Below are 20,692 nucleotides of genomic sequence, written 5' to 3' on the forward strand. Positions count from 1 at the left end.
TCATCATTTAATTCTATCTCTGCGGCCAGCGATGGGCATCCAGAGAGGCGGCTCTCACACGGCGCAGTCAGCTGGCAGGGCCGGGACGTGCCGTTGGCACATCTGGACGCGGCGCCGCAGCCGGGCTGAGCGATGGCTGCTGGCCACCCTCCAAATTGCTGCAGACTGCCGGGGCTCCTCTCCACCCCCCAGCACCGCTCCTCTCCTCCTCCCCCAGCTTTTTTTTTTTACGAGAATCAGATTTTCATTGCTCCATTCAATTGCTCTTCTCTGCCATTTTTTACAGCTCTTATCGTTCCCTTGGAATATGGCCTTGAGACAGCTCATCCGTGTCCTTCACTGTGTTATCTCTTCTAACTTTTATTAAAACTTCAGCTCTCATCTGAAGATAGCTAATTAAATCCATGACAGATTATACACGCATTTAAAAACTGCATTGAACTACTTTTTCTAAGGAGAACAGGGTTTATTTTCTTTTCCCATAGTTAAAACTGAGGGTGTATAAGGAGGTTTCATTCATTTACAAAGACAAGATCCTTATCTTTCCCACTATATAGATGGGTTTATATTAAAGTTCCTTTGTTGCGTGACAAGACTCAGTGCAATTTCTCTCAGTAATTATTTCTTGTTGCTGGAAAGATCTCTCAGCCTTATACTTCCGAAATATATGCACTAACATATATGTGAATGCACATCTACCCCCCAGAAAAACATTGTCTAAAATAGAAATACAAGCGCTGTACATTTTCCTTTTTTAAGTGTTCATATGCCTTAACTATACCAGCACTATTTTGATAACATTGCAGAAAGTAAATTTTTCACTACGTGTAACAATGAATCCTTGAAATTATTTAAAATCACACTAAGCATAATTTTCTTACATAAATTAGAAGTATATATACAAACTCTATCATGGGCTGGACTTGCTGTACTTCTACCCATCATCCCAAATTACCATGAACTGGTCTTGAATGCAAATGGCTTTGTTATCATAAATAAATATTTGCAGGAATAGATATACTGCTCTGCAGAAAACATTATGCAGCTCCTGCACTGCCAGCTCTGTGCCAGCACGGAGAACACAGACCTGTGCACAGAACTGCTGTGAGCGGGGCTGGGACACAACCCCCCAAAACCTGAGCAACGTTCACAACTGTCAAAAAGAGATATAAAATATACTCATAGAGAAAACACCCTGCCCTCTAGAAAATACGATAAATAACCCACCTGAGCCTCTCTGTGATCCCTTCCTTCTCTTTAAGGCCTTTTGTAAGATATCCTTCATGGTGACCTTCATACTGTCCACCTGAATAAGTGAGAATCCATGAGCAGCATTTCTGCAAGACAGATGCACATGCAGTTTTACAAAACAATCATCACTGGCAGCTCCCCGCAGCCCTCGTTAGCTTCAAGCAAAGCACTCGTTAGGCACACGGTTAACGAACTTGGGCTGGAAAGGGAAGTTAAAAGGAGAAACCAAGCAAACTGCCTTAGCAAGGCAGAGACAAAACCAGCCAAAATGGGTTGAGATTCAAGACAAGGAGTATAAGGATTTTCCTAATTTATTGTTATTTTTGATCACTTGGCATTCAGCATTAGAAGAGAAAAATGAGCCAGTGTACCTGGGGGGCTCCTCACTCCTCATCTCCTGTCTGTTTTGCAGCACAAACAGGGAAGCAGTTTGCAGTGGCATTTTCATCCGTGTCCCACACGTAACAAACCATTAGGGACAAGTGGCAGAACACCCCTCAGTGACAGCAACCTTGCAGCACGATCGAGGTATTGCTTCAATGCATTATTTCCAGCCTAACGGGGTTTCTTTGGACACGTTTTTGTGAACACAATGGCACAAAATCTCCCAGAAACATCCCAGGCAGTGGGTCTGTGTCCTGGCCATCACCCAGGGGAGAGGCCACACAGGGGAAGGACTGCAAAGAGCATGGGGACAGCTGTGGGGGATTCTGCTGCCAAAGAGGGGCACCCCTGGGGGAGCAGAGAAGATGACAATATAATAGAAGAGACCCTGAAGGAGCAGATCAGTAAATTTTGCCCCTTAGCCCTCGCAGTCAGTCTCGGCTCATGTCAGTAGATGTCACTGCAGACAGTTCCAGGGAAATCCGAGAGCTGAAGGCTCCCACCGGAGAGATTGCTCTGCATGGAAAAAACTGGTTTGCAAAGCTATTTGGGCAGGAGGAGGAGCCTCGTATCTGGCAACCAGGAATTTTAATCAGGGAGTACAGCTCTATATGAACAGCACAGCTGGAATATTTTTTAAAGCAACTGGCAGGCAAAAGCAATCCAAGCAACACAAGTACATCCTGCAAAACAAACCCATATTGCATGTCACTTTGAAACACAAATGCTGGGACCAGAGGCTGGAGCTCAGGTCACGTCAGCATCCCCAGCCCATGGTGACCCAACCAGGACAGAGCCTCGCCACTCCCTGCTCAGGGCACCGACTGCAGCTGCCACGGGGGCAGGAGCCCCTGCCTGGCCTCGTGCTGGGCACAGCTCGGTGCCCGGGGGCCCCTCATGCTCCTGGGAGCAGCAGCCCAGCCTGGGCTCAGGAGATGTGCCCCCTCGGTGCTGTGAGACGTCGTTTCCCTCTCCTCACTTGTGCATTGGTCTCATCTGAATTTCATTTTCAATTCCCTTTGTTCCTGGCAAAATGAAACTGCCTAAAAGCCCCAAATTTATGTTCTCCAGACCATTTATTATTTATAACTCTATCTTACTCGTCTTCAAACCAAATAATCCCAACCTTTCCATGCATCTACTTTTCCCTCTGTTTCTGCTGCACGCTCAGCGCTGCAGGAGCAGAGCTGAGGTGACACTGCTGTCCTGGGAACAGCCCCAGGGCTCAGAGGCTAACCCTGCAATGAGCAGAGATCTTCCCCAGCACTTCACTGAGGAGCAAATCTCCCCTGAAGCTGCTGTGGAGCCGCATGACCTGCACGAGCACCACACACCTGCCCTTTACCTGGCCAACCCCTCGCTTCCCAAAAGCCTCCCAGCTTCAGTCCCACCTGACCTGCTGAGCAAAATTCAGTGGATTCTTGAAAGTGAAAAACCTATTCTACAGTTAGAATCACAAAAAGGAAACTACCTTTGTGCTTTTATTTAAGCAACACAAGGTTTCATTTAAGTGCTGCATGAAAAGCCCTCCGTGCTGGACCAGGCCATCACAACACCTGGTGCCTCCAGGTAATTCATACGATGCTCTGCAATACCTACAGGAATTTTCCAGAAAACTCCAACCAAAGTACAGGGAAATAAATTAAAATACTCCAGGGAAAAAGGAAATTGCAAAGGCAACAGAAGTCTTCCATAATCTGCTATGGCCAAAACAAACTGGAGTCACAATTGTATAAATGCTTTTCAACATTTTTCACCCCAAAGAGAGCAGGGTCTGCAGCCCCCTTCCCACTGGGCACAGAGTGGCCATCAGCAGATGGCCCCAGCTCAGGGCTGGTCACGCCCAGGGATCAGGAACGTCCCAAAAAGGGAAGGTTCTGTCTCAGTTGCTGACACTTCAGCTGCTAAAGAGCACAGGCTGCTGCGATCCGCCTGTGTTCCGGCCGTCCCGGCTCAGCCGATTCTTTCCATTGAGCAGCTGGCCTGAGAACTGTCAGACTGATTTCCCTGACACTCCATTACTAACCCCTGCCCGAGCCACGGCCATTCTTTGCCTCAGAAGCTGGATCTCATCCCAGAACAATCTCGGAAAGTTTATGTTACTGATCAAAGCAAAATAAGAAAGCCTCTGTGTTTTGCTATATTTAGTGTGCGAGCCGTGAGTGAGCGCTTGGCAGGAGCGGTGGGACGCAGAGCGCGCCCCGCTTTTGTAAACTCTTGGCTGTTTGCTCTGGAGCAGAGCCAGAGGGGCCAAACCCCCAGCCTGGTCCAGCTGCTCCCCTCCCTGCCCTGGCTCCCCTCTCACAAGGCACCACAGACTGTCAGAGCAGCATTTCAGCACTCAGCAACCCCACACATCTGAGCCGCGGGTGGACTTAAGCCCAGACCAAAGAGCTCCTGCCGTCATCCTGGGGCCAGGCCAGAGCCAGGGCATGTCTCTGTGCCCAGAGGAGAAGCCCTGCAGAACCACAGATTAGCTGGGAAGCTGCTGGGAGTGACCTCTGGAGATCACCCTGTCCAATCTCCTGCCCAGGCAGGGTCACCCGGAGCAGGGGACACAGGAACGTGTCCGGGTGGGGTTGGGATGTCTCCAGAGAGGGAGACTCCAGCCCCTCCCTGGGCAGCTGTTCCAGGGCTCTGCCACCCTCCATGGAAAGAAGTTCTCCTTCACGTTGAGGTGGAGCTTGTTGTGGTTTATTTTAAGGCCCCTTCTCCCTGTTCTGGCGCTGGACTCGCTGCCAGGGCATCCCAGAGCCGTGGTCAGCACTGGAGCTTCTGCAACCCACCACACCCTGCCTTGTGTGACTGCAGCACAGGAGTTTGTGCTGGAGAAACACACCCCACCTCAGCTCACCATCCCCGGCTTGCTCTGCACTGCCCATGGGCATGGACTGTCCTCACTCAACCCAGTCCCAGCAATCCTTAATAGCAACCACAAACGATGCGCTCTACCTCACTCTGCTAAGGTGCAATACCCTTACTTTAGGTCAACACACTGAAAATAGGACAGACAAGCAGATGCTGGTCAATCAATTAAAACTGCTGCTGGCAAATTGGAAGCCAAAGAAATTCCTTAGGTTGTATTTTCTGTCATTTTGCAAAAACATACCTGGGTGACAAGGTTAAATCAAGCAAAGGAAATCCCTGGCACTTATCATCCACAGGCATTACTGATAAATTGTGCAGTGGAGGAATAAAGGATTACCTTCTGTATTTTTTCATTACACTTTTCTTTTGTTACAGAATACATAAATCCATTGTGGCACAATGTAATATGTATCATCGTGCTACACCTGTGGACGTTTCATAACGGCTGCCATGTCTGTGCAGTCAGGAATGATAAGTGAACCACCCGTGAATGTTAATGATAGTGATCATTCTGCAGTAACTTGGCTTTCCATCTTCTTTTACAGCCTCCGTGCTGGAGCCAGGGTGGCAAGGTTCAGGAGAGGGAAAGGGAAACAGCAGCAGAGGCAGAAGCTCTCCTCGTGGTGCTGAGGTGCCACGGGAACAGGCAGGGTCCCCCCTTTTGCCACAAAATAAAACACCCTACACTGGAAGGACAAAAGGTTTCTGCCCTGAACGAGAATAGAGCTTTTTGAAAAGCTCTTTTCCAATCTGGAGCAATTTTAATTTTTTTTTTTTTTTTTTTTAACACAGAAGTGGAATTTACTTTCCAGAAGTGGAATTTATAGCACTTAAAGCTCACTGCATAACCAGCTGGCATGGCTGGAAGTGCCTGGGAGTGACTAATAGCAATTTCTACTTGATCAGCACAAAGTCAGAGTTAAGACTCAAAATCCCAGCTGATGCAATGGATTTACCTTAAGCTGGGTAATTTTTAAGATAAAGTGCACAGTGACAGGAACTGGACTAGCTAATGCCAGCCACAAGTTTTACTCTGAGCCTAAATAACCTGCTTTTGTGCATCTCAGATTGGCCTTGCATAGCTCTGTGCACCACTGAGTTTAACTGGCTGCATTTTGACACCACTTTACCAGTCCTTAGACCTCTACCAAGTCTTCTGGTGCCCTCCTACCCTTCCCTCTCCACTATCCTGGGAGCCACATTCTAAATTTTGCACCCACATTAACTGTCTTAAATTTTATATGAATATTCTAAAATGTACTTTGCAGATTACCCACCCCATGCACAAACCAGGAACAGGCCTTTGGGGGACTGCTGCTGGAGTCCAAGAAAAAACACATTCCAGGGCTTTGAACTGAATTTGCAAATGCACAATGCAAATTTAGGATCTTAAAAGGGTTTCAAACCTTAAACTATCGGATATGGCAGAGGTGCTGCTTTGAAAATTCATATATTATTGTCAAAGCAATTTAAGAACAATATCAAAACAGAAAAAAGTGCTACAGAGCAGAACTGGATGCCAAATTTCCTGTGTGCCAACTGGCAGCTGAGCTACAGCTCCTCGAAACACCATTAGATCGAGTGTGTCGAGTTCCAATAATAAAATTTCCAAGGGAAAAAGCCCTAATGATGGTACAGATTTATTTTAAGCCTTTCAGGTATGACCTCACCACCTCAAGAAGTCTGTATTTCCATGGATGTGGTGCTTTGTTTGCCTCTTCCTGACAAACCCCTCGGCAGGAGAGCGGGGCCGTGTGCGGGTGCGTGCCTGATGTTGGACAAAGCTCTGCTCTCCACAGCAGCCACCTTCCAAAAACATAACTCGCTAGACTAATGGGCAGTGAGCAGCCAGAACGACTGCCCTCTGTCTTCTCCTTGTGTAACTTTGCCAGAGTCCTTGGAACTTGCCAAATTCGGTCATGCCTGCTTAGCTTGCTCGACTGATTGTGCCAGAAAAGAAAATAAGACACAGATGTATTTGAGCTCTTTGAGATGCCAGTAAGAGCGACAGCTAATGGCTTCATTTCGACCCTCCCCTACCAGCTGGGCACAGGTGGGGGGATAATGAGGTCCCTCTCCCTAATCAAACTCAATTATTTACTACTCTGTACAGCCACAAAGACATTCACATCCAGCTCGGAATATAAACTGCACTGCGGGCTACTCCCAGCCACCACCTCTGGGTATTTATAATGAACTGGAGTGGCTCAGAGTTTGCCTTGGCAGGAGTTGAAGTGTATAAAGTTCTGCAAACTATTTCTGCTCAAACATGTCCTGCTGCAGGGTCCCTGGCGGGCCCCTCGCGCTGCGCCCGGCGACGGCAGCACGGGCAGAGCGAGGTGGAGCAGGCTCCAGCCCGAGCTCCTCACACGCAGCAACATTTTTCAACAGTGATTCAATATTAATAAACATTACAAGTCACAAGGCTGACATGGCAGCAGCTGAAGTACTTCAGCACCAGCAGGAAAAAAAAGAGATGCAAAATATAAAACCACAATTACATGCACCGGTAGGGTGACAGGGGAGGAAGAAGACATAGAATTTACAGCAAATCCCTACAAAAATACGACAGCACGCACATGTAAACTCACAGAGGTAACCACCTTTTGATTAAGTGATGATCAAGTCATTCTTTATTCTAGTGGACACATTAAAAATTCTAATTTAAACCTAGCTATTTACACAGTAATCGCAAGCCATTTAAAATTAAAATGTGGACACTGGTACCAACGAACTGACCCTTTCAGAAGAACACTGCTTATGATGCAGCTGTCCTATTTCTCCTCAGCAGCACCTTCCAAGCTAGAAGGAAGCTCCTCACATCGGCGCAAATGATGGTAAACCAAAAGATGCTGCATTTTTCTGCAGGCCCTGCAGCTGGACCCTGCTCTGGCTCCCAGCTGCAGGCAGAGCTCTGCTGGCCAGGCTGGGAGCCCGTCGAGGGAAGGGCAGAGCCAGCCCCCCAACCTGACCCAGCCCTGGTCACTGCAGAGAAAACTGACCCCAAGCCAGGCACCCAGGGCAGCACTGGGGAGGGACACAGCTGGGAAAGGGCACTTCTGCCAGATGAGAAATCAGCAACCATTTAGAGTTGTCTATTGACAATGACCTCCCCTTCCTCAGCACAGCCAGCATCTCAGCCTTGAATAACTTAGTTGTGAACACCAGGGCCAGAATATTTTATTTCCCAGTGCCCTAATGCAGTGGAATAAAGTGAATGTGGCCTTTGGGAATACACATGGGATTTCTGACCACGGCTTTCTGTAGGATGCTTTGGAACGTCACTAAGAAACACAGTACACAATAAAGAATATAAAAACTAATTAAATAAGCCAGATTAAAAAAAAAAAAGTCTGATTATTCAGAACTAGAAGCAGCTGTAGTGTTCAGAAATGTAAGTAATGTCCAATAACCAGGAAAACCTTATTAGCATTTTCATTTCAAGAGCTCCAAACATGAAATATTTTTCCCAAGTAAGAAGTGGCTTATGCTCCTGGCATTTTGTTCTAGTAATTAAGGCCTTCTGATGGTTTAAGAGATTTTTCATTCACAAGTAAAGGAAAATAAAAGTGATCAAGCACAGTATATATCCCTATTTCACTGATAAGGACATAGCAAATTCTTCTTGATCTACAAGTCAGACAGCTCAGGTCTCAGGGGTGGAGGGGATGTCCCTCACCAAACCCTTCTGGATTTGGGAGGGGAATGTCCAGTCCAGCTCCAGCTGGTGTGCTTGGTTACTGCTCATTTCTCTTTCCAACCACGGCTTTGTTATCAAGCCACACTGCAACTCTCTGGTCTATAAAGTGGTCCGTAAGACCACTTGCCTCACTGCAGAGCATCACCAGCAGGTGTGGCCCGAGTCTGGGTGAGGTCAGTGAGGGGAGCAGAGGAGGAGGAGGAGGCAGAGGCGGCTGTCCCCAGCCAGGCCGGTACTCACATGCGCACGAAGAGCGACTGCTTGGCCGCCAGCCCCGGCGACGAGTACTTCTCCACCAGCGCCAGCGTGCTGAAGCCAAACTTGTGAATGGGCTCGTTGGAGTCCAGGGGGGGAAAGTCCGTGTCCACCTCGCCGTCGTCCTCGGCGATGTGCAGGCAGTAGGCGCTGACGTTGTCGCTGCAACAGAGAGCGCCTGGTCAGCACCGCCTCGGGCTGCCGGGAGTAATATTTCTCCATTTCTGAAAATTCATTTATTTATATGATGACTACTCTTCAGAGCTAAAGGCAAACAAGTGGTCTCTGTGATTTTCCACAGGTCAAACAACTGTGAAAGTTTAGTGTCTGTAGGCTGGAAAAGCAGAGAGTGCTCTTGGGCAGGTAAGTGGGGTAATGAACTAAAAGAAAAGTAAAAAATCTGTCCAACACATAGCAATGATTAGCAGAAAACTTACCTTTACTAAATACCTAAGTTCACTCACTAAAAGCAGCCACAAATTAATAAACACCAACAAGCAGAACTAACGCAGAAAACTGATACGGATACAGTGTGAATGAAATAAAGAGCTGAGCCTCTTTCCTTCCACAGATGAAAGCCCAGAGGGAAACAACTATTTATAGCTACCAAACAGGTATTAATCATAATTTCCTAACATTGAAATCTATTTCAAATGTTACTTCAGTTTAAATTATTGACCTGAAAATAAGTATTCTTTCTGACTGTAAACCTGCCAGCACTCAGGCCTTTCCCCAGCCATGCAGTAAAGCTGGAGGTGCACGTGGCAGCATGTTTCTAAACTCTGCAGTTTAAATTTGGAGTTTTAATTGCATGATTGATGCTTAAATTAATTAATTGTAAAGTGTATGCTAATTGTTTAATTGGTCGCTTGATCTATATAGATCATTTTTTGAATTAAATGAGTTGATTTACAAAGTTTATTGATTGGATGTGACAATGAATTATTTCACTGACTACCTGATTTGCAATTTTCTCAATTAATTCACAAACCTTTGGTTGCAACTGTGCTTTATTGAGAGTGCTTAGCCCAGGTGATCTATAGGCATCTTGTCATGACTAAGACATTTATTACAGAAAACAGGGAATAATGATGCATTGCTGTTAATGTAAGCTGCAAATTTGCTCACCAAAGATAATTCAGCAACATTCACCACTCTGAATTTTGAAAATTCTGCAAACACTAGTAAAAAAACTTTCTGGCCTTGAAACCTTCCAGGGATGGGGCAGCCACAGCTTCTGTGGGCACGCTGTGCCAGGGCCTCACCAGCCTCATAGCCAAGAATTCCTAATTCCCAGTCTCCCATCCATCTCTGCCCTCTGGCAGTGGGAGCCATTCCCTGTGTCCTGTCCCTCCATCCCCTGTCCCTCTGCAGCTCTCCTGGAGCCGCTCCTGGCCTGGCAGGGGCTCCAATGCCAGCTCTCCCAGCCTGTCCCAGAGCAGAGATGCTCCATCCCTCAGGGCACCTCTGGGGTGGCTGCAGCAGCCCCACACCTTTCCCACGCCAGGGATCACAGCCCCAGCCCTGCCCCACAGAAGGGATCGCAGCTCCAGCCCTGCCCCACTCTGCTGAGCAGCGTGAGCATTTCCATTTGGGTCCTGGTGCATTGGCACAGCTCCCACCAAAGCTGGAAGAACGCTCAGCCACGGGCCAGCAGAACACACCCAGCAGGTCCCAGTGCCACCAGCTTCTCTCCCAGCAAATCCTGGGAAAACACACAGCACTGGTCACATCCCATAGAGCAGAGGGGTTACAAATGCCTTCAGTCGTGGACTTCCTTCCTGAACAGATTTAGTCACCAGGTGTTAAAAAAAAAAAAAATAGCCCAGTGAGTAAAACTGTTCTGCACTTTGAACCTCCACCAGGCTGAGAGATTGAAGTTGGGAACTTACAAGTTCAGCACAAAAACTGAGAGATTCAATTCCTGCTTCTAAAAATAGCAAATGCATTTGAATTGTGCACCTCACTATTAATTTCTTCCTAGAAAGGGATTTTGTTTATTTTTTGAAGATGGAATCATTCCAGCACATCTGTCAGGGGCTGGCAAGAAAATGGTCTGCTGGGTTAGAACCCAAGTCCCTGTGTGAGAGGCCAGGGACAGGGCGGCTAACACTGCCAGGGGTTCCTCGAACCAAGAGACTGAATAGAGACAAATACAATACAATTATAATAAAAAAGGCAGCCTAATTGAATACAGAATGTTCTCAAAGCTGTCAACTAGTACTCATTCACTTCAGACTCTTACACCTATCTTTTAGGGAAAGGAATTAGGCAGTAATATATTCTTTTCCTAAAGACAGAGGGGGTTGTTTCTCCTAATTATAAAGTCTAAAACCTCCTCATTATTCTCACAGTGTCACTAGCAGGTATAGTTGTCACTCTGCATGCCTTGCATACCCATCTGAGGCATTCTACAGATGTATTTTAGTGCAGTGTCACAATGATCCCCATTTTGTCTTTTCACTCTCTCCTGATTCCTGACTGAATCAGGAACAAATGGCCAACGTAGAATGGGTACCCTACACGAGCTCCTTCCTTACGTGGAAATATGAGATTCAGTTTACAGTTAAATCAGTCCTTGCTTCAGGACTGGCAGACAGCAATGCTAAAAAAAAGATGATGAGAAATAATTAAGGACCTAGAAGAAAACAAACTTCCAGGAATCTCGAGGCTCTGGCCCTTGGTCTGAGCCTTTGTCCCCCGATTCTCAGCTGCTGCTGTGTCTGACACGTGCTCTGGGGAACTCATGCCTCCATTATTTATTTTATTCTTTCTGCCTGAGATTTGATTACATTGGACAGCCTACTTGCTCATGAGCACTTTTTGACACATCATAACGTCTTATCCTTCAAGGCAGACAGTGAAATTCATTTCTTCCCACTGTTGCCTTGTGCTGTGGGCAGTGATGGCTCATGGAACACTCCACTCACGGGTGCTGCTCCATTTGAGCTCTGCTGTGCTCCTGGAAAGTATGTGTGTGCCCAAAGACTGACATCAGTGGTGTCTTACTCATTGAAAAATAACCTAATCATACACAAAGGACACTTCTCTGAACTTGTGATATAATGAACAGAAATTAATAACAGCAAATGAAATGGCACCATCTGTGAATAATTTTATATTTCTTCTCCAGAACATAGAAAAGGACAAATTAAACCCAAGTGTTTAACCCCAGAAACATTTCATATGTCTGTTGAGAACAGCTAAGGGAAAGCCTGCACCCAAAGAAAGAACATCCATGGAGCTGTTTTCAAGAGGGGCTGCTTTCCTGTGTGCCCTGTCCATGGAACAGAAATCAGCAAATCCAAACAGGGGAGGCCAAGACCTCACTCCCATTCCCCCCACAGCTGTGCTACAACAGCAGCTAAGACTGCTGAGCCCTGCAGGGCTCCTGAAAAATGCTGAAAGAGTGAGCTGCAAAATTCAGGATCAAAAAACCCCACCCTATTCATTCAATATTCCAGGATCAATAAAAAATAAAAAAGTGAAATTTGGCTCATATAGAAAAAACCCAAAAAAAACTATCAACCTCCTTCACACCAGGGGCATCCCTGCCAGTAACTGCCACTGACAACTCTGTAAAAACTACTTTAAGTTCTATTTTATGTCCTATGGCCCAGGAAAATGAGACGTATTTCACACAACTGTTCTAAAACGAAAGCTGCTCAGGTGAGCTGTTCTGAACAGGTATGTCCTGTCATCTGCCAGGAAAAGGGAACAGCTCTTACCAACCACCACCAGTGCTCCAGCAAAGGGACTGAGAGCAGCTCTGGGCTTTATCTGACATCTTGTGATCTCAGACATTAAGGACACCAGCAAAAAATAGATGGGACATGAAATAACGAATGCCTCTGTGACACCAAAAGTGATAAAGTTAGCGTTATTTTTACATAGTTTTGAAATGATGATTCATTTACAGATCCAAGCCTTGCTGTTGATCATTTCCCAGCACACAGCAGTTAATTGAGAGAGAAACGGCTGGAGGTGCACGTGTGCTGCTCGGAGGGGAACACTGACAAATGTGAAGGTGCTGGGATTTATACTTCCAAACACTGACACAGAAATCTGTTTCAGTATGCAAAAAGGCTGCAGAGGAGAAATTTAGAGGTCAGGAGGTAGTAAAGAAAGAGCATTACTTCAGCTTGGGTTCCCGGCCCTCACTTGTATATTGCCAGCAGATGAGCCCGATCAGGTCGTGCACCTTGGCGTTGGCGATGGTCACCACGGTCATGGGCTGCAGCTTGTCCTGGCTTGTGTGCAGTGGGAGGTAGACATCGATTTTTTTGGTTGCCGTTGTACCAACATGGCCCTGTTGAGGAAACACATTTCATCAGGATGTGTAAAAACATGTGACAGGGTTTATACAGAATCTGGGCGGAAGGAATTCGGCTCAGCAGGAAAAGTAAAATATGCTGCTATGGCTTAAAATTGGAAGAAGACTGAACATTTAAATTCCAATTATTTCCCTGCTGTTTATCTGCAAGAAGGACATGAAATATCTGGACACCATTTCACAGATTTACATAAAGAGCCTGAACTTTGCTGCAGGATCCCATCTTCCTGCAGAATCCAAAAAAATGGAATTATGTGTGGGATGGGGAGGAAGAGGGACCCAACAAACCAGGCTAAGACTTCTGAAGTGCACTGCCCTTGTTTCTGCAGCCCTGCAGAAGGGAAGCCCTTCCCCAGCAGCTGAGGAGCCCCAGCCCCTGGAGGGAGCACAGAACCCACGCACCAAGGCTTGGCCTTGGCTTGCCAAGAGCAGAGAAAACCACACACACAGCTGAGCCTGACGTGCTCTGCTTGAGAACACCAAGAAGAATCAACTAATATTGGGGTTTCCTGGAAATTACTGCATGAAAAGAACCCATTTGATACCCTGGAGATTGACAATTAAAAAAACCATGAAGCACACAGCAACATAGATCTACAAAGTTTGCATTGCAAGAAAAGAATGTTTAATCCACTGCAAGTAGGACTGCAGCTTTCACCCAGAAATCTCGTAAACAAACAAAAGATTGCACATCCTGATCCCCTCTTCCAAAGCACTCCAAGTATCTCCATCTCTCTCCATACTACAAGGGCCTTGAGAAGAGAAAGGGCTTCTTGAATTAATCACTTGGAATTCTAAGTAACAGAATAAAAGGATTCAATGCTATAAATCTATAATGAGAGCATAAAACAGGGAGTTAAATGCCATGTGCTAATTTCAATATATTGTTAAAAACCATTTGATCCTTCAGTGTGATTATAAATTAGAGAAGTAATAGGAATTTAAAGACTAAAGTTATTCATACTGGCATAGCTAAAAGTATTATTAAAATCCATCCCAACATATTACATTTATTTTTTAAGAAAGCATTTTTATAGAACAGATACCTCCTCTTCCCATATTTTTAGGGTAAGAAGAAACCGGTTTGGCTCATTTAAAGGAAGGATTAGGTTTGCAACAGAACATGGGACATTCCTTCATTTTCTTGGATAAACCTGAACAACCTTTGGTTGAGTCATGTGCCCGGGACCCTCCAGGACACCACCCACAACCTCACGAGGTCATGAGCACAGCAGAGCTACAGCTGGTGAAAAACACCAGGGTGGGTTCCTGTCTCTCCATCTCTCTTGCTTTTCTACTTCCACGACTTACTCTGGAAGGGAAATGAGCTGGTAGCAGGTAAGGAATCAGCTGTGTGTGCCCAGTGCAGACACCCAGGGGCACGGGGGCCCAGAGCTCTGGTCCTGCCCCGAGCTGAGGCTGTTTGGCAAGAGAAGGAGCAAACAGCAGCTACCAGCAAATTAATGTGGCTCCTTGGCACGCCAAGGCAGTTACATATATAAATCCAAGGAGGGCAGAATCGTAAGTAATGCTGGGTCCTGATAATGGAAAAGGCAAGAAAAATGGACACCCAGATGTGGGAGTCGATGCCAAGGTTACAATTGATACACCCAGCCAGGGAAGGGACAAACGAGGCAGGAGCTGGGACTGACACCCAAAGAGACCAGGTTATCCATCAGCCACGGCTGTGAACTCACAGCCCAAACCCAGGAATGATAAAATCACCCTGCCCAGCACCCTGGGCTCCAGCTGTCCCAGCCTGGCAGTCACACTCCTGGGGCTCCTCTCGCAGCATGGCTCTGCCTGGCCCCACACTGGACTGACCTGGGGTTTGCTGGTTTTTAACTAAACCTGTCTCAGTTCTCCCCATCTCTAAATCTCCTCTGCCTCCTCCAGCCTATTTTTACTGTCTTTCTTGTCCAAACTCCCTCCACCACAGCTATCCTGCTCTGCTCACAAACACTCAGTGTGAACAGCAAAATGACAGGTGACTTAAACCAGGTAAAACCCACACACCTCTGAGGAGTCCAACTGCTCTGTGAGCAAGGGGAGCAATCCCAACAACAGCAGGACTGGGAAATGGCTCAAAGCACTGCTGGTATACTCGAGATCTTTTAAAAAAGTCAGAGAAATAGTTTTATTAATTAGAGGTCTGTAAAGCCAATGGCCATGAGGTATTAGGGAGGCTGAAATAAGCCAATTAGATTTTCTAGCAGTAATAAGAACATCCATTGTCACATTGGGGAGGAAATGTTTGTACAAACCTGTGGTGGATCAGGGCTCAGGGATCAGTCCCACACCAAGGGGGTCTGGAGGAAACCTTCACTGTGTTTATTGCAAATTGGTGGTTTTGTTCAGAACCACATGAAAAATCCAACCCATCAGCCCTCAGCCCATCCTGCAGAATGTTAATTGTCACTATTGGACACAAAGTAAGCTCAAAGGCCAAAAAGAGAATGTTTCATTTGAGCATCTGATATTTATAGAATTCCAGAGGTGCCTGTGGATTGGAGGATGGAATTACCACCTCTGCAGCCACACTGGTCAAACCAACAGTACATCGATTCTCTCCTCCCCCAAAGAAGAATGCAAAACAATTAAAAACAGTGTGTGAGAACTCCAGTAGAAACATGTAAACATCAGAAGGCTGAAGAAGTATTAGGAGAACTCTAAGACTTTCAAAAGAACTATAAAAGAAAACTTATCACTTTTAAAAATCAGTTAACTGTGCAGGAAGTCCCCAAGAGCAGAATTACTGATCTGCTCAAAGCCCACAGGGCCAGGGCTGGCCCTGGTGGCACCAAGCATGGGGACCAGCCCGAGGAGGGCCAGCCCAGCCCCACTGGTCCCTCCAGGGAACCCCAAAACCCTCCAGGGAACCCCCAGAGCCACAGGCACCCCTGGAACCACAACCACCTCTGGCCCCCAACTCAAAACTGTGCTCCAAGTGGAAATGCTGAAGAAACCCAGAAGATAAAGGACAATTACCAATATTCAAAGAGGCAGCATCAAACTTTATTAATAGATCCTGTATAAAATTCAATGGAAAATCTATTCAGGGCCAGGGGCCTTACCATTTGGAGTTTCCTTAATAGCCTCCAATAAATCTGGGAAGCATAAAGGGGCTGTTAAATTAACATTTTCCTGATCTGTCACCTGTGGCACAGTTAATTTGTCAAAAAATTCTTTTAGCTTGTCACTGGACACTGTATATTCTGACAAATGAAGTCTGGAATAAAATTGACAAAATATCTCGTTAATTTTCTAGGAAATCACAAATCTGATTCCATTAAGCTTTTATTGTTAGAAATGTTATATCCCACCGATCCTTTAAGAAAGTGAGGAGTAACTGGATACACTGGAAATGTACAATAAATCATAGAAAACTTGCCTAGTATTTTTACTGATGGATTTGATGGATTCTCTTAAGGCTCCCTGGTGCTCTCCTACAGTATGTCAAATTACAAAAAAAAAAATCAAATGTTATTCCACGAGGGAAGGCACCCCTCCCTCCAACAGCAGACGGGGTGCACCTTCAGCAGGTCACTGGCACTTCCCTGACACCTGGCCCAGGGACAGCCCCTCCACCCAGCACAGCTCACCCCAAAAGCTGCTGGGGCACTGCAGAACGGGGAGCTGGTGGCAGTCGGGCTCAGCGTGTCCTTCTCACTCCTGCTCTGCTTCACCGCACACCACGGCACAAAATTAAAACCAAGTCCATAAACATTTCCAAGAGAAAAGTGATTGATTTTCAACACTGACAATTTACTGCCTCTTCCTGCACAATGGAGTTCTGTGACTAAATGTTATATCACTTTAAGATTAGATGTTCTAATGATATAATGCAAAGATTTTACTGAATCATTATTTAGTGGGAGTCATAAAAACCTCTTAAAATTAATCTTTCATGCACATCTAGCTTACCCAAAGTTAGCATTTAATTAGATGGCCTTGGCACGAATGAGCTTACTACTTTATTTGCTCAATCAGTATATGTCTCTTCAGTAATTATAATTAATTCAAGTCATTGACTCACCTCCCAGCAAACAACGCTAAACACTGCACAAAATGGAAACAAATGCTTTTCCGTTCCCAAATGCAGAATGTCTTCTCACTTTTAAACTCAGTTAAATGTTTTTTGGTTTGGGTGACAGGGTGTTGACTACACTCTGTGATCCAGCAATCACCTCCACAACATAACTTACTCGTTTATGTATTTAATTGACACACAGAAAATACTTGAAGGGGAAATGTGGAAATATAATAATAATAGTAACAACTCAGTATTTACAACACACAGAAATTTCTAACAGATCACAGCACAGATGTTTATGGCAATATAAGGGACCATATTTTTCTTTTTTCTTTCCTTCTCCTGCCCACCACACGATTCCCTACCATGGCAAAAAAAGGCATGGTGTTTGTTTCATCAAGTGGTTACACCAGTATTGGGGTTTTTCATAACTTTGGGCACTTGGTTCCTCCTGTTACTCCAAACCACAGGTGGAGGACACCCCAGAGAGGCTGGGGCACACCCCAGCACACTGCCAGCCCTGCAGCTTCTCAGTGAAGCCTCAAAGCTGTTCCCTTCTGAGGGGAGGATTCTCCTTTGCATCACCCCAGCTTGTGCTGCAGAGTTAGCAGATCACGATGTAAAACTCCATTAACATCATTAAATACTTAATTTATCTTATTCACACTGTCACTATTCATAAAAATTTAACCCGGTAATTTCCTGTTATCCAAAGCATAACAAAGTATGAATATTTAACTCCAAGGTAAATAACACACTATTATTTTTTATTCTAAATTGTTGACTTCACTTAGCATGCCTGCTCTGCACGGCACCACGCGATTTGTCAATTAAAGGTCCAGATGTTTCGCAGGCTGCAGAGGCAGCAGCAGCTCTGAGCAATGCGTCCTCTGCATGGCAATGATCACTACAACCCCTGCTCCAGGCTGCATTAACATGCTCATGTTTTATTCCAGCCCCCTCCTCATGTACCAGTTAATTACACAACACACAGCTGAGAAGCATCACCTCCGAGCTGGACACTTTCCTTCCACCTGAACACGTCTTTACACGAGCCTCAAAACCAGGATTTACAGAAATAACCACACAACCAAGCACCCAAATCGCTGCTCTTGCTTGGCATTCACTCCCACAATTAATAAAATTATCTAGGTCCTGAGCAAAGAATAAGACACACAGTGCTGGTAACAGCATGTTTCAGTTATAGTAACACACGTTCATTTATACAACTCTCTATGAATTGAAATCTGCTTGACTTGGAGTGCTATTAATTTGAATTCTTAATACTGCTTTTTTTCTGACAAATGCTGCATGGAGGAAGGGAGAAGTCCCAGGTCCATCCCTGTTAGCCCAGGTTGTGTTTATGCCCATGTAGGTGTCAGATTTAGGACAAATGGCCCTGACCATCCCTCCCCTGACACACTCCCTGGCATTTTGCTCCCTCTCTGCGTGCCCAAGCCAACACAGAGGGTGGGATGTCCCCCCAGCCGAGTGGCACCAGCTCAGCCTGCCCTGCAGCCCTGGGCTGCTCAGCTCCCACAGCTCTAGGAGGGACAAAAACACACGTTTAGATTGATCCAAGTGCTGTTGCTCCAGCTGCAGCAGAAAGGCATTCATTACCTCAAGCCATCCTCAAATTCCTTCTAGTGAGGAGAAGGAACAGCCTCTTTAGAAGAATTATATATATATTAGTTAGTAATAAACATTACAATTTAATACTGAGGAATAGAGTTATTCTTTGTAATAACAAAATGCAACCAAAACTTATAATTAAAACTACACCATAAACATTATTTGTGCGTTAAGGAACATACCACGATCTATTTTAACGAACAGATGCTCTAAAAAAGATAAATGTTTTCAGAAATATTCAATCCTTGAACAGATCAGCCTCTAATCCTCTGCTTCTGCTGCACAAAGCAGACAGCTCAAGTTCCTCGAGGACATCAGCCAACCTTAGGTGGAACATTTTTAATACATCACCGTGTCACTTTTTAATGTGCCACAATCTATTAACCACATGGCAAACTAACAGGGATTTTTAAAATATGGGTTTTATAGCTTTGTGCCGGTGATTAATTAAATAAATAGCCAGTGTTTCACAAATCATGCCTCTAATTAGCGCAGCCCGGGCGCGCTGCTCTCCCTGGCACGGCTGGAGCTGCGGCGGGGCAGCGCGGTGCCAGCGCGGCGGCCGCAGGTGCTGCCTCAGCTGGAACGGGCTCAGCTGCCTGCAAAACGGGCTCTGCAATCATTCTCCGCATCCTGCAGGAAACAGCCGAGGCAACAAAGGCAACACAGCCCTGTCTGGGCTTTGACCTGAAGGAGCAAAGTTGTGCGTCGCAGAAAATGAACAAATATTAAAGGCAGATGATGGAAAAAATGCACCCGTTAAATGATACATTTTCTGTCAAAACATTTCAAAGTTGAAGCTACAACTAATTACATGCAGACCATTCAAAGAAGCCAAGCAAGGCTTATCATTAAAATTACTCAATTATTCTTAAAAGAAAGAGAAAATCATCTGTAAAACCTGCCTGCAATCTCATCAGTTTTACTGTACCTACCCCAATACATCATTTCCCCCAGAGCTCAAATTAAACTCTTAATACTTAATATGCTCAAGTTTTACTATAGGTTTTCCTCCAAACTATTATTAACTGGAATTTCCTGCCTAGAAAGGGTTTTATATGGAAATTTGTTCTGCAGTGTTTAGTGACACTATCACAACAGCTTTTTGCCCCTCAATTTAAAAACCATCAGAGAGACAGAATGTGATGTGGAGTCAGGCAGCTCACGGAGATGGGATCTGATTTCCTCCAGCGGTGATTTCTTTCCCAGCATCAGTCCCCAGACTACCCCCTTAAAGCCAAATTTCCTTGCACTCAGGAAGAAATTTGCACTCTTGGATTGGGGTGTCACGGAGCCCTGTGTGCCAGGGCAGGTCCCACGGCCCCGGGAAGGAGCCCAGGAGTGATAAATAATGAACGATAAATAACAAATACAGCGTCCCACTGACACTTTCCCATTGCACCCCTCCCTCCTGGCAGCAGGTGCTGGCACACCAGTGCCTCCACCACACAAACCAGTTTCAGGAGGGCTCTCCCCTCCACCACCCCAACAGCCACGTGGCACTCGGGGGCACCTCCAAAAGGAGCATTAAAAACTTTAACCTTGGGAAGCTTTTGCCCTTAAAATATGTGAAAATGCCCTGATGGGCTGTTCAAGCAACTTTGATGCAGGACACTTTCTGACATAAAGTGTTTTCAATATTTTTTTCCCCCAGGATTTAGGTCCATAGCAGCCTGAAGTATGATAAATTCATAAATTCAATCTCCACAAAGACCTGAGAAACTGCTCTTATTAGTAAATCAAGGAAGCTCTATTAGTATTAAGAAGATAGTGAGAATTTTCTTCCTCTTTGGTTCAGATAGGGAAAAAAAAGAATTTACATGGAAAAAACCTGACCATTATATTTCCTTTACAAATTCTGAGTGGGAAATATTAAATAAATTGAAAAAAAAAAAAAGAGAAATATAAATTTATACTGGAATCAAGAATAAACCAATTACCACTTCACTTACATTTAATATTTAACTACAAAACAAGAACTCTTTGATTAGTGATTTCATGGTGCTTAAACAGACACAAAAGTGAGCCCTTTTTCCATAATTACCATCAATGCTTTAAAAATGATTTTTCAACTACTAGGGTCAAGTAAAGGCATAGTCTAAAAGAGTGTCCTATGAGAAATTAAAAAACCCAACTTTCTCTCCCTCAGGGATGTTTCTCCCAACAAGCATGTCTGTCAAATGGACACATCCAACTCTTCTGCAAACAGCAGCAATTGGAAACATGTGCTAATAAA

The 20,692-nt window shown here is 45.3% G+C and overlaps 1 protein-coding gene across 7 annotated transcripts in view; it reads right to left on the reverse strand.

The window, feature by feature from the left end:
* MAPKAP1 (MAPK associated protein 1) overlaps window positions 1-20,692 on the reverse strand; it is a 78,889-nt gene that overhangs the window by 33,915 nt on the left and 24,282 nt on the right. For 5 of the 7 annotated variants that reach the window (XM_030286461.4, XM_072936502.1, XM_030286460.4 and 2 more), the window contains exons 5-7: window positions 12,595-12,767; window positions 8,444-8,620; window positions 1,228-1,337 (exon numbers count right to left, since the gene is read on the reverse strand). In XM_030286461.4, the coding sequence (XP_030142321.4) occupies window positions 1,228-1,337; window positions 8,444-8,620; window positions 12,595-12,767 (460 nt within the window). The remainder of the gene's footprint in view (window positions 1-1,227; window positions 1,338-8,443; window positions 8,621-12,594; window positions 12,768-20,692) is intronic. The other 2 variants (XM_072936504.1, XM_072936503.1) reach the window with 1 other exon arrangement.

The sequence above is a fragment of the Taeniopygia guttata genome, chromosome 17 (assembly GCF_048771995.1).
Source record: "Taeniopygia guttata chromosome 17, bTaeGut7.mat, whole genome shotgun sequence".
Classification (NCBI taxonomy): Eukaryota; Metazoa; Chordata; class Aves; order Passeriformes; family Estrildidae; genus Taeniopygia; species Taeniopygia guttata.